Source organism: Acanthisitta chloris, unplaced genomic scaffold (genome assembly GCF_000695815.1).
Source record: "Acanthisitta chloris isolate BGI_N310 unplaced genomic scaffold, ASM69581v1 scaffold28678, whole genome shotgun sequence".
Taxonomy (NCBI): domain Eukaryota; kingdom Metazoa; phylum Chordata; class Aves; order Passeriformes; family Acanthisittidae; genus Acanthisitta; species Acanthisitta chloris.
This window is the reverse complement of record NW_008686903.1, coordinates 1-17,891: the sequence shown is the minus strand read 5'-3', so window position 1 is coordinate 17,891 and position 17,891 is coordinate 1. Positions and strand designations below refer to the sequence as shown.

The 17,891-nt window shown below is 43.3% G+C and overlaps 1 protein-coding gene across 1 annotated transcript; it reads left to right on the top strand.

The window, feature by feature from the left end:
* Positions 1 to 514: 514 nt before the first annotated feature.
* CD163 (CD163 molecule) lies at positions 515 to 12,038 on the top strand (the record flags this gene model as incomplete). Its single annotated transcript, XM_009080388.1, has 8 exons — positions 515 to 594; positions 2,025 to 2,339; positions 5,688 to 6,002; positions 6,814 to 7,125; positions 8,064 to 8,381; positions 9,088 to 9,402; positions 10,479 to 10,793; positions 11,725 to 12,038. Coding segments are annotated over 8 exons (2,284 nt in total), but the record flags the coding sequence as incomplete, so codon positions are not given.
* Between the last annotated feature and the right edge of the window lie 5,853 nt (positions 12,039 to 17,891).

The following is a 17,891-nucleotide window of genomic DNA, read 5'->3' as shown; positions in this document are numbered from 1 at the left end:
TTCTGAGCAACTCGTGGGCAAGGAATGGGCAGCCTCTGCCTAGTCTTCTCTTTGCTCTTCCTCATGCAGCTCTTTCTGCAGCAGTCTGGCCCAAGCTTACACTGATGCCAGCTCATACTGATCTTGTACAAGCAGACAAAGCCCAGAAAGCAGGGGAAAAGGATTCAGAGGTTGGTGTTCTAATGACTCAACAGCTTGGATGTTACTGAACTTGGGATTCTGATAAACAGCAGGTAGATGCCCTCAGACACAAGGAGTATGCATGTCAGCATCTTAAAGAGGAGTGTATGTTTAGACTGGTGTAAACAAATAGCACTCTGCAACTTGTTCCAGTTGCCAGAATAAGTAGAGTAGCCACAGTTGAAATAACCACTCTATGTACTGCTATGCTTGTGCCACCAATGTTGGGCCCATAGTAAAACAAATCCCAGGATGACATCATAAGTGCAGTCATCCTTCATATAAGGTCACAAGCACACTTTTCGAATTTTATTGGCGGTTTCGGTTCTTTCAGATTTGAGATTAATCTGTTGATAGTGTCTAAAAAGGTGAACAATATTCCTATTGGTTCCTTCACATACTTCATGCGAGCACGTGAATCTATATATTTCCTCCTTTGCAGTCATTTGTGAGACACGGGAAAGCCCATGCAGAGTTTGATCTAGGCAGTGCCTAAAGAGTGAACTTGCATCTATCTGCAATGAGGATGGCAACAAAAGGTCATCTTTCTGCACCAGTGTTATGGTTGCTTCTCCTCTCCATTCAAGTCTCCCTAGGTAAGTATATACTTTATTTCACATAAGGTAATTAGCTAGGAAAATTATGTAAATTGAATATAAATAGGTTGCTATGCTATCAACCTGTAAGGAAAAGTGATGAGAAGGTGTTTAAACATGTTTCTATCTTTGATTCAATCTCCTTGGTGATCCTGAGATAAAGAAGAGTAAGCCATTTGTAGAAGTTTTGTATTTCACTCAGATATCGGTGACTGGTCATTCTCATAGGAATTTGAGTCCAAGTTTTGCAAACAGTTAAACTGTACTGGAAACCAGATGGGTATTCTTACTGCTGTCTTGCCTCTCCTGTTGAGCTCTGTGTAGATAGAATTAATAACTCCAGGCCTTTGTTCAACATCACCTAAAATGATGTAGCTGTGCTTCAAGAGAAGTTGTGGATGGCCCATCCCTGGAAGCATTCAAGGACAGGTTAGATGGGGCTTTGAGCAACCTGGTCTAGTGGAAGGTCATCGCTGCCCATGGTAGGGTGGTTAAAACTAGATGACCTTTAAGGCCCCTTCCAAACCGTTCTATGACTCTATGTTTTCCTCTCTGGCTGATCAGAAGAAAAGTCTATCAGTGGGAAATATGCAGACACATACAGTTTGGATTCCTCTAGACACTCAGAGCCCATCCAGTATCTGGTCCAGGATCGTCAGTCTCTGTAGTAGCCTCATGCACTGACACACATGCAAATGGGTCTTTGAGTTGACACCTTGACCTTATCATCTCTCCAGTAGTTGGCCTGGACCCTCTGGTTCCTCTGGTAGCCAGTTCCTCCAGCTGCAAGGACACTTGCAAAGACGCATATACATATTTGGCTCACAGGCCAATCAGCTTACAGGATAATCCAGCTAGATATACACTAGCAGTCACACACTAACATGCAGTACCTTCACCTACTCCAGTTGCTGGTGTCTGCTGTGCAGACACCATGATTCTTCGTGAATCACACAGCAAGGACATTACTCAGCATTTCCCAGCCCTGATAAGTCAGAAGAAGAGAAAGTTTGCCTGTTATTAGAAATAACTTACATTTTAGCAGTGCAATTAGCTCAAACTTGTAAATACAGACACACATCCTTGAAAAAAAAATCCCTATAAGATGGATTATTTAGAAAGGTGAACTGAACAAGTCCAAAGTAAGAGTAAATCAAGAGCAATAACAATCTCATTAACTCTCTTCAATAGATAACCATGATTAGGCACTGTCTTTCCCATAACCTTGCTCTGTCTGTGTGTACGCAGGTACTGATGAATTGCGGCTCTCAAACGGAACTGGCCCCTGCTCTGGGAGAGTGGAAATAAAACATAAAGGGCAGTGGGGAACTGTGTGTGATGGTGACTGGACTATACAAGATGCTGAGGTTGTTTGCAAGCAAGTACAATGTGGATCCGCTGTTCAGGCCCTTAATCGAGCTCCTTTTGGAGAAGGAACTGGGCCAACATGGTTGTATCGACTTGATTGCCAGGGTGATGAATCTGCTCTCTGGAACTGCACACATGCAGGATGGGATGCTTTTACCTGCCCCCATTACTTTGATGTCGGGGTGGCCTGCTCAGGTAAGAAGTCATCCAGCCTTGTATAATAGAAAACAAAGACACAAGACTGGGATCTAACTTTGTCCTGACTGAACAAAGCCAAGTACTGCCTCTACCCAGTCAAAGCACGTTGCACCAGCATTAATTCTTCTGCTGACTACAAATGCAGGTCTCCTTTGCCTGGGCACGGCAATGACATAGAATGGACATATTGAATGACGTAGAACAGGAAAACAAAACACTATTTGTTTCTATCACAGCTCTCCCAGGCAACAGGAGAGCAGTACTAAACCTGTCTTTAACTGTGAATGGGGGCTGAAAAAACAGGTGCAGTTGGAGAAGCAACAAAATGCTGTTTTGTGCCATGAAACTACCCTTCCTCTCCAGATCATCACAAAACCTAAGACAGGACAGTCTGCAATGGCAAGCAAATCCCACACCTGTTTGGAGATGTGCTTGGTTTTGCTCTTTGAATAAAGTACCATTGCAAGAGGTTTTTCCTGCCCAGCTTCAGGACTTTACATTTGTCCATTTCGATTTTTATAAGGTTCCTGTCAGCCCATTAATTCAGCCTGTCTAGATGTCTCTCAATGGCAACTCCCCACCCACAAAATTATAAGAGTGTGCTCCATCACCTCCTCCAGGTTGCTGGTAAACACATTGAGAAGAACAGGCCCCAATAAGTTGTATTCCACTTGCTGCCAGCCTCCAAGTAGAGCACAACTCACTAATCACTACTCTGAACTACTCGGAACACTACTACTGAACCTGACTATCCAATCAGTTGTTTGATCATGTTGTTCTCCTATCGCAACTCTAATATCCTAGTTTTTGGACATAAGAATATTGTGCAAGACAGTATCAATGGCCTTGCTAAATGTAAGGTAAATGACATGCATTCCTGTCCCCTCATCCATAAATGTATTTTTATCAGAGAAAGCAATCAGGTCCCATAGCCATGACACACCCTTGGTAAATCCATGCTGACTCTTCCCATTCATCTTCTTGTACCCAGAAATGTGTTCCAGGAGGCCTCATTCCATAATTATCACAGGTATCAAAGTGAGGTTGATCAGCCTGTAGATCTCCAGACTGTCTTTTTAGCCTTTTCTGAAGATGGGTGCAACATTTCCTGTTTCCTCTTCCTGGGGCGCTTCAGCTTCCTAATCATTTGAATAATGAAGACTTGAGGACACACACTAGAAAATGGCTATTTATTTATTTATCTATTCAGGGATTGCTACTTCTCAGTCATTAGTAGATGTTCAAAGCTTCCCTCTTTCTGTATCTTCCCAAGGATTTAGCATTGTCACATACTAAGAAATAACCAACCTCAGACAACATTTTATTTCTTGTCAGTGGCATACAGGAATTGCCCCAATCATTATTTAAATCTATCAGTAAAGTGACATGTGTCTTGCCCATTAAGGTACAGGAGTTATGGAATTTGATGAGTACAATCAACCCTTTATTTGGATTTCTTGTGTGGTTTTTTTCAGGCTTCTCTGATCTACGTCTAACTGGAGGAGACACTGCCTGCTCAGGACGACTGAAAGTAAAGCAAGAAGAAACTTGGGCTACTGTCTGTTTTTCACACATTGATTTCAAAACTGCCTCTGTTATATGTAATGAGTTAGAGTGTGGCCAGGCTGTGGATACCTTGAAAGGAACTCACTTTGAAGACAGACATGAACTGATCTGGCAAGAAGAGTTTCACTGTGCAGGGAATGAGACTCACCTTGCACACTGTCCCAGGATGCTTCACCATAATAACACATGCTCTCATGATGCCACTGTTGTATGTTCAGGTGAGACTTTAGACTGACGGATTTAATTTACATGTGTCCTATGTCTTCTTCCTGTCAACACACAGTTCAGAGCCCCTGATTATTTCTGTGGATTCTTGGGTGTTTCCCCTATCATGCACTGAGCCGTTCAAGGGAGGCCAGGAAGTAACATTGAGCAGCCCCACGATCTCATTCACTTTACTGAGTCTGAGTTTAAAATGGGCTGTTCCAACTACTTCACTACTGTACCAGATGCCAACCTCAAAACTGCTCTCATTTCTTTTGTGCTGTTAGAGATATGCACTCAATAGTGCTGAGAATACTTTACATGTCTTTCTCTTATAATGAAAAGGAGAAATGGTCAGAGCAGACAAGCAGGAACATGGAGAGACAAATCTATTTTCTGTCGTGCCAGTGTGTATGCTAATCCCTGGCACTTCAGGGAATTACAAAACTGAGAGAGGTACCATACTTCCAAAAGGTTGAAAGAGGCACAAGTTACAAATGAAAGTTATATAAAACCCAAAACTTGTCAGAGGCCTGGATTACTTTAGTTGTGACTGCCGAGTAACATTATTTGAGAATTCCATACAGACATGGCTGCTGGGAGCTCTAAATACAGCTAACATATTGCCACCCACTACAAAAGTGAAGACTAGACCTAGTAAAACCAACCTTTTTTCCTGAGGCCACAAATCAAAAAGGGTAAACTAAACATGGGGCAGAGATGCTGACAAAACCCTGTCACAAAAACAAGCCTGGAAAAGGACTGCCTGTTTCTCAGTCAAAGGGCTGCAGTCTGCTTCAAGACTGCCTTGTGCACTGTCCCGCTAGCCATGGTTCCCTGGAGCACTGACTGGGGGCTTGTGGCAGCCAAACAGCCCAGCAGCAGGTTTTGGCTCCCGCACTCAAGTTGCAAGTGTCTCAGCTCAGAGCAGAAATCCAGGTCTCATTAGGGGTACAATGCAAGGAGCAGGTAAGGGTAGGAAGTAACAGCATGGCAAGACAGAAGGACTGCATGGGGCTGGCAGTACGACACCATTGTCCTTCCCGTGCTTACTTTATTGGCTAACATGCTGATGGATATGGCCTGTTGTGTTCAGAGCTTATGCTGGGGCATGGATGAAAGCTGAGAACTGCACACTGCAGTTGCTGCCTACTGGGAAACGTGACATGATCAACTACTGTGAGAGAGAGTGCTACCCATAGCTCCTACTCTTGAGTTTCTCATGTGCTCCAAATGCAAGGCAGTGCTGGAACTGTCTCTGCAAGAAAAGACATTGCATGGTAGCATCAGTATTGTCGGGGGAGGAGAGAGAAGAGGAGGAGAAACTGAACTTAAAAAGTCAAAAGACTTTGTCATGCAGTGCAGGCTACATGGACACAAACGACTTCTTTTTTTTCTAATAGCTGGCTTATCAGCATCATGGTATAATGTGCTTCCCAGTAACCTGTGACATAGTGAGTGCTAGTTCCTTGCAGCTAGCTTCTTGCAGCTAGATCTCTCTTACAATTTTCAATGCAATAGCACACAAAATAAAATCCCCAAAGTAGCTACTAAGTTGCTTTATTCTTCCTGCAGGCTATGGTGGGTACAGGCTGGCAAATGGCAGTACCGCATGTTCAGGGAGAGTAGAGCTTCTTCATGGAGGCACATGGGGAACCCTGTGTGACTACCTGTGGGATTTACCAGCCGCCGATATCCTCTGTCAGCAGCTAGACTGTGGATTTGCCCTACTGATACCTGGTGGACAGTCTTTTGGACAAGGAAATGGAACAGTCTGGAATGGCACATTCAGTTGCAACAAGAATGACTCATCCCTGAGAGACTGCCCTGTGAGTGCACTAGGTCATGATGAATGCCCTGCTGAAAAAGATGCTCGTGTCATATGTTCAGGTAAGCAGTGGAAAGGTCTAAGAGAAGAACTGGAAAAAAATTCCTTCTTTGAGGAAAAACATGGACCCAAAATTCAGAGGGTGTCTGTGGAGTCAGGCTCTATCTTTTGTCTGCTGCTACAAGAGTCGAGGCAGCACTTCACCTGTACCACAATGCTGCTCACTGTGAAATGCTCCTAGTATCAGTAAACAGTAAGAGCAGGTCTGCTTCACAAGGTGGGATGAGCTGGGGACAAAGGGTGAGGACAGCACAGGCAGAGTCCTTACCACCAAGGCACAATCCAAATCATCTGCACAGAGGACAGAGGAAGGTACTGGTAACACGATCTATGGACAGTCCTAGACAAGTCAAAGCAATCAATCAGATGCAGGGTACAGCAAGGAGTACAGAAAGGAGTAGCAGGAGACAAGTCTGGAGACAGTTACATGTCTCATACTTGAGGTAAGGACTGAATTCCTGATTCAGGTTTAAGTGAGGCCTTGGACCAGCAGTCCAAGGACGCATAGCTGTAAGCCCTAGGTGAAGCTGGTCTGAACAGTTAAGGTTTGTTGTCCACCCAGAGCCCTAAAACCTAGTGCTCTGATTTTAAAAACTTCAGAGGGGACCAGATCCTGATTTCTAGTCATTCTTCTCAGTAAAATGAGTGGACTCAAGTCTAGTTATGAGTATGGAAATTCCAGTGTCCCAGTGAAGTAATTTTTACTGCTGAATGATAACGAAAACTCATTCTCATTTCCCAGTCACTTCCAGGTCATGCTCATGAGCAGTTACAAATGTTACATCTCAGTACTTAACTTTCTCCTACATTCAGGGTGCCCAGGGGGCAGGCTGGTGAATGGCACCACATGCTCTGGCATAGTGGAGATCCGCCATGGAGACACATGGGGAAGACTCTGCCAGTCCCACTGGAATTTGCGAGCTGCCACCGTTCTCTGCCATCAGCTGAACTGTGGCTATGCAAAGTCAATCCAGATGGAAGACCATTTTGTGGATGGAAATGGACCTATATGGAGAGATGCTTTTCACTGTGAAGGGACAGAGTCCTGCCTGTGGGATTGTCCTCAACTGACTTTGGGCAATCCAGCATGTTCAGCCAAAGAAGTAGCCACTGTAATTTGCTCAGGTACATCAGGAGCAGACTTTTATGGGTAGTGCAACTTCAGACCAGAGCAGTGCTGGTGATCTTCCCACTGTACTGTACTCCCAGGTATTTGACATTGGTGAGGGCACAACTTGAGTACTGTGTTCTGTTTAGGGCCCCTCACTTTAAAAAGGACATTGAGGCACTAGAACATGTCCAGAGAAGGGCAATGAGGCTCATAAAAGGTCTAAAATATGAGGAATGGCCGAGGAAGTTTGGTTTGTTTAGCCTTGAGAAAAAGCAGCCCAAGGGTGATCTTATCACTCTCTACAACCTGAAAGGGGACTGTAGAGAGGTGGGGGATGGTCTCTTCTGCCATGCCTACAGTGAGAGCCCTGCAGGCTGAGCAGGGAAAATTCAGATTAGGTATTTGAAAATTTTCTTCACTGTTAGGGTAGTCAGGCACTGGAATAGGTTGCCCAGGGAGGAGGCAAAGTCGCCATCCCTAGAAGTGTTTAAAAGATGTTTGCATCCAGCACTGGAAGATATGGTTTAGGGTTTAGGGGTTATAGGGGAGTGACAGGTTAACGGTTGGACTTGATGATCTTAAAGGTCTCTTCCAACCTTAACCATTCTATGATTCTATGATTCTATCTCATGCTGACAAGAAAGTCTGGTATGTCAGCCTGTCTTTAACACTCTTTTTCCCCCCCACCCCTCCAACCTTGGTTTCAGCGTATGAACTTCAGTTAGTTGAGGGATTCACATTGCTTAGATGTCCCTGACTCCTTACAGGATCTAGTCTTTTTGCAGGGGAAGCCTTTCTTGCTTCCCATTGCAGACCTTTGTGTGTGTGAAAGCAAACAAAGCCTTTACAGAGGCAGTCTCCTTAATCAGTGGTGAGAAAAGAAATTTGTCTTCCATATCTCTCCTGCATGGTAGATGTTATTCAACATGTTTTCCAACTCTCTTGAGCCCAGGTCTTGCTGAATCACTCAGACTCTCAGGTGGTGAGAGCCGCTGTGATGGTCGAGTTGAGATCTCACTCCATGGTGTGTGGACCAGAGTCCTGGATGATGACTGGAACATTAAGGATGCTCATGTGGTATGCAGACATCTCCAGTGCGGAATTGCTGAGAAAGCCTATTACCTCCCAAGGTCTGAGCGAGGTATGGGTCTTGTTGGCTTAAGGAATGTCCAGTGTACTGGAAATGAGACACAGCTGATACTCTGCAAGACCTCCCATTCTCAGACCATGTCAACGGGAGTTTCTGAAGATGTTGGTGTGATTTGTTCAGGTGAGTTGCTGTGTGAAAGGTACAGCATGTTTCCTAGGGTTGGCTCCAACCCACCTTGTGCTGTGGTCTCACCAGATCTTAAATACATAAGAGTCTGAGCTTGATGATAGTTAAGGAAGCAAATGCAATTTACATAATGCTTTCTTCATCTGAATTTCTCAAATAACTTATCTTGCAGAATCCAAAAGAAATATTAGAATACAGAAGCCGTAAGAACACTAATTTGGATATGACTGTCATGCGTTCTGACTGATACTTGAGAATTACCTAGGTTTTATTTTGTGACATTTCTATATTTATAGATACCTTCAGCCTTTCAGAAGACAATTACAACTGTTTATACTCTTCTCTGATTTTGTAACCCATCTGTAACAGAAACTGCCCTGTCTTACTAAATGAGTCTAGACAGAAAACAGCTTCTCCAGCTTTCTAAGATAAGGTGATCTCTGCATATACTTAGTATGATTAGACACTCCTTGTTTGCAACATCTCACAGGAATTATTCAAACATCTACCTGATTCAGGCCTTTCCCTTCATCCAGTTTTAGCCACATAGGAGTTCTTAGCAAGAAACCATAACAGAAGAATTGGAATATAATAAGAACACAGTGTTTTAACAGTGTTTTAACTTTAAAAATGCAGCCATTATGCTGACCTCTGCATTATGGTCATGTTGCAAGTTGACAGCTGGGTTTCCTTCCTACAGGTAGCAGACAGATCAGGCTGGTGAATGGAACAAAGCGCTGTGCTGGGAGAGTAGAGCTTTATCATGATGGCATCTGGGGCACCGTCTGTGATGATAACTGGGATCTATCAGATGCTAATGTTGTTTGCAAACAGCTGGGATGTGGACATGCCATTGAGGCATTTGCCTCTGCTCATTATGGCGAAGGTTTGGGACAAATCTGGCTGGATGATGTGAATTGCACTGGGGCTGAATCTGATCTCTGGGCATGCCCCTCTAGGGCATGGGGCCAGCACAACTGTCAACATAAAGAGGATGCTGGAGTCCTGTGCTCAGGTGTGTTTGGAAAACCTTTTTCTGAGCCTGTGGGTTCAAAGGGGAGGATTACATAAAAGGGAAGCAAAGAATATAGAGACTTGCTTGGACAGCCTCCCGCTTGCTGTCTTGATTACAAGCTTATTTGGACAGCACAGAGTCTGTGCTTATTTGGACAGAGTCTACACTACGAAAGTGTGTGGTGGGGTTGGTATTTGTGGGGTAAATTGGAAGGTTTTGTAAAGATTTCCACAGCAATGGACTGTGTGCCTGTTACAGTCAGTTACAACTGGCTCTGAACCTAATTGAAACAACTCACTGTGCACCAAAGCATCGGACAATCCAAGGAGCTTATGGTAGTTCTGTTCATGTATATTTAAGACAGAGTGGTAGCTGCAAAATAAAGGAGAAATGAAAGAGAAGTGATGGGGACATGGCTGGAGACATGTTTCCATACCAGAGGAGGTACGTCTCTGAGAGGGCTGTGGCCTGTGGATAAGCCACACTGGAACTCCTGAAGGGACTGCAGATTGTGCATTCATGCTCAGCAATACAGGTAGAAACAATACAGGTAGTTAGCACTGTTTAAAAAAATGTTATACACACCAGCCAGAAGGAAAAGCATCATAAAGAATTTGTGGCACTGAGCATCTCAAAAGATGAGAGATGCTGTTGGCACTCTGAATCAGAGCCACAAAGGAGCAGAAAACAACTACTCCCCTCTAAAGGAAGAAGTCCTAGTTGCATATGCAGAAGGCGTCTGAGTGCAGACAGATCGCTTTAGCTATGCCCTAGACTAGCTGTCCTGAATTTTTGGTTCAAGGATTCAATACCACTGTGGGAAGAGCAACCACAACTACATGGCAAAAATGGCTACTGGCCCTTTGTCAGTCTGCACATATTGATTCAAGCTCCAAATCAGGATTAGCTGAATTTACTAAGTCAATGGCCAGCAATCAATAGTATGAGGAAGAACAAACACCTTGGACTGTCAAAGACCTAGCATATGATAATTCATATCTGGATTTCACTCATCACAGCCAAGTTCCTAGCAGAATCAGGCCACTCTAATTCCATTTTTATGTCTTCACTTCCAGAGTTCCTGGCTCTGAGGCTGGTGAACGGCAGTGACTGTGCTGGGCGTCTAGAAGTTTTCTACAATGGGACATGGGGGAGTATTTGCTCCAATCATATGTCTCAACTCACTGCAATAACTGTATGCAAACACCTGAACTGTGGAGATGGAGGAGCAATTGCAACAGACTTCAAATATGGTAGAGGTTTCGGGCCAACATGGCTGGACCACATCAAGTGTACTAAGCAGCACAGCTCGTTTTGGCAATGTCAGTCAGACCCATGGGATCCTCAATCATGTAACAACCGAGCAGAAGAGACCCATATTTCTTGCACTGGTAATAAAATTTCATCTGTACAGGACTGTCCAGACACATATATGCATGCATATATGGATATTGCAGCAATTTCCTCATGTTCATTTGTTATCTGATATATGTTATTTCTAGTTTCATGCAAACGCCAGCAACATTTTTGTTTGTCTAATCTTTGACGTAAATGAGTGAACTAAAATTACGTGTGTGTCACCAAGTGCATTTACTTGGTGGAAATCCTATAGAATTCCCCAATAGGATGGTGCCATTGCTTACTTTTTGAGCAAAACTCTATGATATTTAGTGAGCCTGTGAGATCTGAGTTAAGATCAGCCTTCTCAAGAGGTCTAGAGGCAGGTATGTGTCTCTACATGTTTGGAGGCATATCAGTGCAAATGTGCATGTACACATGTGCATGCATACATACATGGACAAGTGTACAAATCAGTTTGGTTCTAAAGGTCCATTTCTAACACCTGCTATTATGACAGCATTTCATACCTATGGGTATGAATATCTATATTCATATATATTCACAATAATATAAATTAATTCTAGGTGACGTTCAGATATCTTGAAAAGGATTGCAGCTGCCTCATGTGAGAAGAAAACATAGCCATCAGGAAGACTATTTCACTCACAGCAATAGCCAAATGGCAACCCACCAAGAACTAAACAGCCTGCATATGTATTTTAGGAAAAAATTTACTTGATGGTTATTTTTCAGGCATTTTATACTTACTATCTTTTTTTTTCCCAAGAAAAATTAGATTATTTACTCCATTATTTAAATTCTGCAGGTAGAAAAGAGGCAATGCTTCCAGCTGCATTTGCTAAGTGTCCAAACTCTACAAGTTGTTCAGGTACATCTACCTTTTTATTTTTGCTTATTAGTCCCTGTGGACCTCCCTGATGTTTCAGTAAAACAGAAGGTTTATGTGTTTTGCAGACAGAGAGAAGTTACAACTCACAGGAGGAGAGGATAGATGTTCAGGGAGAGTGGAGATTTGGCACCAAGGTTCCTGGGGAACAGTCTGTGATGATGCCTGGGACATGGCAGATGCTGATGTTGTATGCAGGCAGCTGGGCTGTGGATCTGCGGTGTCTGCTCTGAGTGAAGCTGCCTTCGGGGAAGGGACTGGTCCCATCTGGCTGGAGAAGGTGCACTGTAAAGGAACAGAGCTGTCTCTTTGGGACTGTCCTGCCAAGCTTTTGCTTGACAAAAACTGTGATCATAAGGAAGATGCTGCTGTGAATTGCTCTGGTTAGTGACTGGTCCTTTATTACACAGACCTGGGAAGGAGGTGGATAGAGGAGCACTATGTCAGCTGTACTTCCCAGTGACTAGCCCTTTCATAATTTTGACTGCAGGAACCTCACAAGCGATATGATGTTCTCCCTATTTTTTACACTTCTGTCTTCCTTAATCTGGACTCATCTTCCTTTTGCAGGTATGACAGAAACAACATTATCACCCACTAGAGCAGGTAAATTCCTTCTTCCTTCTTCCCTATTCCTTTCTCCTATCAAATGAAGATTTAATGCCCCTGACATTGCCTAGCCAGAAAATTGGCAGTATATTTCAGCTCATCAGAAAGCATCTCCCACAGCCTTTTATAAAGGAAAACAGAGTGGCACTATCCCCAGCTGCCAAATTCTATCTGCTTAAGCAGGACAGCAGGTCCTGGGCAGCAGGTGACCTGCCTCATTCTTATTGCATGGGCATAGCAGTAGGCTACAGAGGAACAGCCCTTTGGGACAGCTGATTCTCTACCTGACCCTTCTTCATTTCCATTCAGACCCTCCCCGACGCCCTGCAAGAGACAGTACGAGACTTTCAACACCTGTCATCTTCTGCATTATCTTGGGGACCCTGCTCTGCCTGGTACTTGCCATTCTTGCTGGACAGATCAGAAGTGCCAGGGTACAGCAGAGAGGTGGGTGCCTCAGGACTGGTATGAAATGCCCCCTTGACACGGCTGGCGAGTGTTTAGCTGTCTGGGGAGGCTAGTGTTGGGTAACTGAGATACACCACATCTGCTGCCACACTGAGATTTTCACTTGCTGTCTGGCAGTGAAAGAGCCCAGCAGTGCTTATCCTCGGTCAGTGCCTCTTGGTGGCTTTCTAGGTACCAACCAGGCGATGTAGACCCCTTTAGGTAACTTTTTTCATGACCCTAGTCTGAATATAAGCAGAAACTGTGTGAGTGATCATTACCTTTTACTTTCAGGCTCCAGATTATCCTACGACCCCTTTTCTGAGGCTGTCTATGAAGAGATTGACTATAACCTGATGAGGGAAAAGCAGGGCATGACTTTCCTCTCAGGTTTGTGTGTCTTGCTCTCCTCAAGGGAAAGCTCCTCCTGGTGGTACTGATCTCGATCTGACACTTTCCATCTCCCAAATCTACTGAGAAACTAAAAATTCCTAGATTTGAGGAGAGGCGTTTCCTGCCCAGTAGACTCTGCCAATTCCTCTCCTAGGAACAATTAATTTTGTGCTGTCCTCACTGCAGCCATAGGCCATAGATCAATATAGGCCAAACAAACAAACAAAAGGCTCTTGTTGCAATTATTTAAAGCAAGGACAAATTAAGGAATAATTTGTATCTCCCTCCCAGCAACTGTCTCCTTGTAGGCTTCCTTCTGTTGATTGCTTTTCTCCCTTCGTGGCTGATCTCCTCTATGAGCGATGAGAGGTGTTATGGGGCCCCTGAGACATTGGCTATTCCATTGTAAGCCTTGCAGGAGTAATACTGACTGCCCAAGAATCTGTGTACTTGGATGGCATTTCTTCAACCTGCTCTTTCTCTCATGATGCAGCCTTAGAAGATAAGGAGATTTTAATCTGATATCATACTCTTTCTCATTTGCCTAGATTCTTATTCAGAGAGTTCAAAGGGGAAAACACAGTTTAATAGAGGAGACAGTGATGAAGAAAATGGCCCTGGAGCAACACAAGGTAATGAAAGATGGGGATCTACAAAGAAAGAGACCCCTAATTTTTAATTTCCAAGCATTATTATTGATTAAAACTTTTTTTAGTGTTGCACTTGATGTGCTAGTGCTGTTTTGATGTGAACCAAATTTTTCTGTTTAAGTCTTGTGGTGGAAGAATGTCATACAGTCTCATATACAAGTGCTAGTTTTCTCTTTTATATGAAAAGTTCAAAATAAATGTTTGCTGGTAGTACTGCATACTTCACAGGATCCAGTCACATGAATCCAACAATTGACAACTGCTTCTCTCAGAAATTGCAATTGTAATAGCTTGTAAGCTGTAGCTTTATTTCTGAGAAAAACAGGGAGAATTAAGAAAGAGGAAAGACATGCTCCAAAGAGGAACATTGGCATATGCTTGGAGTTGATTAGGGAATTTTAATACAAGTGATCTAAAGAAAATGCAGTTTCCCAGTTGTGGGGTTTTTTCTTTTAAATTTGAAATAGCTGAGGGAGAGCAAGGGTTTGAAGAAGGACTGCGTTTTTCTAGAGCTGACAAAAAAAGCTCTCTTAGCTATTGCCTGGTATCCAAGATATCAACTCTTAAAAGTACAAGCAGTTTTGGACCTTAGCTCCCCATATTCCAGACTCTCTGCAGCACCATGTCTTTAATTTTATCTATTGTTTCTCTTATATTAAGGGTTTGGGGGTTTTTAGTTTAAATTAAACTAAAAGGTTTTTTCCTTACTTTTCTTGAAATGCTTATCAAGAAGATAACTATTCCAAATAGGATCTCTTTTTTGTATTCAGAGTGACTATTGATTATTAGGTAAAAAGTGAAACAGAAGTGCTTTGATTTATGTTTATGTATGTCTTATATTTAAGTATATGTATATACCATCAAACTGTGAAAAGTTACATCATCTGAGCAATGGATTCCAGTTAAGTACAGACATGTCAGTATTAAGGCCCCGTATTGCTAGATCATCAGCTACTGCTTTCTCTAGTGGGAGATCTCTCCCCATTATAATTAATACCTGTACTATTGCAGCGATCTCTTCACTGCCTGAAAATGCCCTGGAAGATGGTTATGATGATGCAACAGATGCTCCTGGACCTAAAGATGAATCTCTTTCTGAGCAGAATGAACAGGAAATCATTGGGATCCCTGAAGAAAGTGACAGAAACAAGGGTTCACAGACAGGTGAGGCCAGAAGAGCAATGCTGTTAGTTTCCATCATCTATAGCTGCCGTACTGAACTCAGTGAAAATCAAGGTGGAGGGTACTTCAAGGGATTACCTAGGTTTTATCTAACCACTGTCAGGAAGTAATACTACCTATCTACACAGAGTGTAGGTTGGATGTTTTCTATTCTGTTCTTACAGCCAGATAATCTATACCCATGCTCTTCTTTCATTACAGCCTGTGGCCAACTCAACCTACTTGTTTCTGGTAATCAGACACACACGCACATCCCACACACACCTCCATGCACACAAACACTGTACTTCCACCAGTAACGGCCTTAGGTGGTCTCTCCAGTAACTGGTCCTGGGACCACTGGCTTTCTTGTTACTTCACACACCCATATGCATACCAAACACCCACATATATGCACATTGTGTGCCCCAGTAACTGGGGGCTGATATCTGGGTGTGTGAGCCCCTGACACCTAGAGTCCCACCCTTGCTGGTGGCACTTAAGGGTGCTGTCCCATCCAGTTGATCCAGTTGCAGGCACCACAAATCTCTCTGATCCATGGCCCAGCTCTGGCTGCTGGCACTAAAACCTCCATACACACACACACACACACACACACACAGAGAGAGAGACAGAGAGAGAGAGAGAGAGAGAGAGAGAGAGAGAGAGAGAGAGAGCAGAGAGCTCCCTTAGTCAGGAAGTTAGTTATGGAGCTTGAAAGGAGACTGGACTGATGCTGCTGTTCAGATGCAGGGAAGGCCAAACATCCATACTGGCCACAGCCCGCTTACATGCCACCAAGCCCTTTAACCCCCTAATTGTTTCATTTTCTCATGTTTGTTTCTCCCCAGACTACATCAATCCCTTCTTCTTTGTGCTTTTCTTTCCTCCCCTAAACAGCCCATAATAAATTACCTATAATCCCAAGATGTTCTTCCCCAGTATCTCATATTTTTGTGAATGAATGGACAAGGACAAATCTAATAAATTTTCAATGTGTCAGATAACACATGAGGCAGTAAAACAGAGTTGGGTTATTTATGTATCTTGAAGAATTGCTTTTATTAGAAGTGTTTAAAATTAGGTCAGTAACCTCTTTTCTGGGAACACCAAGCTTGATCCTTGGATATGTGTACATGTAGCAGAAGGCAGAATGACATACACCTTTCTCAGATCTTTCACAGCCATGCGTATCTAAGGTTCTAATTTCTGAAGGAGACAGCTTACAGCTGCACAAACCTTATAAAGGTAATAGATACAGGATGTGCATTTATCTATCTCAGAGTTCTTCCTGTTTTCAGACTGGAGTCCTAGTGTGTTCCAAAATAGGACCTTTGAGGCTGAGAAACCTTCATCCCTGGCTCTTGAAGACACAGGCTATGATGACATTGAAGAGCTGGGACACTGATGGAGACTGCTGAGCTATACTGACCACTTTTGGAAATATACCTCTGTTCAAAAAAAATGCTAATCTGGTACCAGCAGAACTAGAACAACCCACATTTAGGATTAGTTTACCTAATTTGGTTCATTTGTAGAGAAACAATTACATACTAAGATGATAAACAAGCATAACTGTTAAGAAAATCTTACAAATTTTGCTTAGAATTTCTTCTTGCCAAGACTGCCTGGACACTTTTTGCTTTTATTTCTAAATAATTTCATTGTAATTATTTTTCTACTGAGTTAATGTTTTAAATTATGATATTTTCTTATTAGAAACTGTTTAAAGCTCTCTTCTCAAATTCATGCTTTTCCTCCCAGATACATAGGACAGCTACCTGGATATTATTAGGAATGGAGACTGAACTGCAAGAAAATCACAAAGTTCTGTTTCAAGTTTTGGATATTCTTCCTTACCACAGGACCTATTAAATCAGAAACAACTATTTATTCATTGAGGCTAATGAGCAGAAAATCAAGAGAATCAGGCTAATGTTTAGCTCATTACAATCTTCAAAATTTTTGACAAAAACAGGTACAAAAGGGAATTGTTTGTGAGTGGTGTTACAGGCAGCACAGCTTGATGCAATCTGTATAGATGCCTGTGGTGTTGTCCTCTGTGCGTGTGTGTGTGTGTGCAAATATATCTCTCTGGGACACACACTCAGCCTCACTACTGTCTGAACCAACACATGGTAAAGCAACAATCACATCCGTAGGCTCCAGAGGCCTGGGAAGGGGAACCCCCAGACCCCAAAGGATGTCTGAGTCAGTGACTTATAGCATTCCTTAACACAGCACTGTACAGTGGTTTTGACCCCTTGAGAAAAATATAAGGCAGGATTTTCCTTTGAAGAAGCCCTACCAGTTCTTCCAGATTGATTTATTTAGTCAGTTGTTCATTAATTATTTTTTGCCACCATGTCTATCCATATGCCTGCAAAGACTTCACACCGAAGTTTCCCAGCTCTTTCCCATAATATCCTCCCTTAACAATCGTCTCAGTGCCCGGTACTCAGGTGGTAAGAAACATTTCAGTAAGAAGCTACAAACTACCGTTGGCAGTCCAGATTCTTCATCCTTGAGTTAAAGTTACTCTTAATTCACAAAGCTGCTTTGTTGAAAAACACGGTTAGAGCCAGACAGAGTCAGCAGGAGCACAGACCACGTCCTGCTTAGGGCTAAAAGGAGCAGCTGCCCACGACAGCACGGGACAGGACTCCGCGGAAAAACGTTCGGGATAGCACAGAACTTTCTCGTGGGATGGTTAGGGGAGGAACCAGAGGTGGGAAAAGGGAGGAGTTTGGGTGAGTGGAGGAGGATCAAGTGTGGGAAAATGGAGGGTGGAGGGATAAAAGAGGCAATTGCACGTCAATCGTTTGCTTATCACAACACTTGTGTGGCCACGCCCGGCGCCTGTCATATCTTCCTATTAAAGTCATTTTTAATGGGAATGTTTCTAATTTTACAAACCCTCCGCAGGCTCCGGCCGGGGAAAATATGCTGAGTTAGCTCGCGAGTTCTCTGCTCGGGAGCAT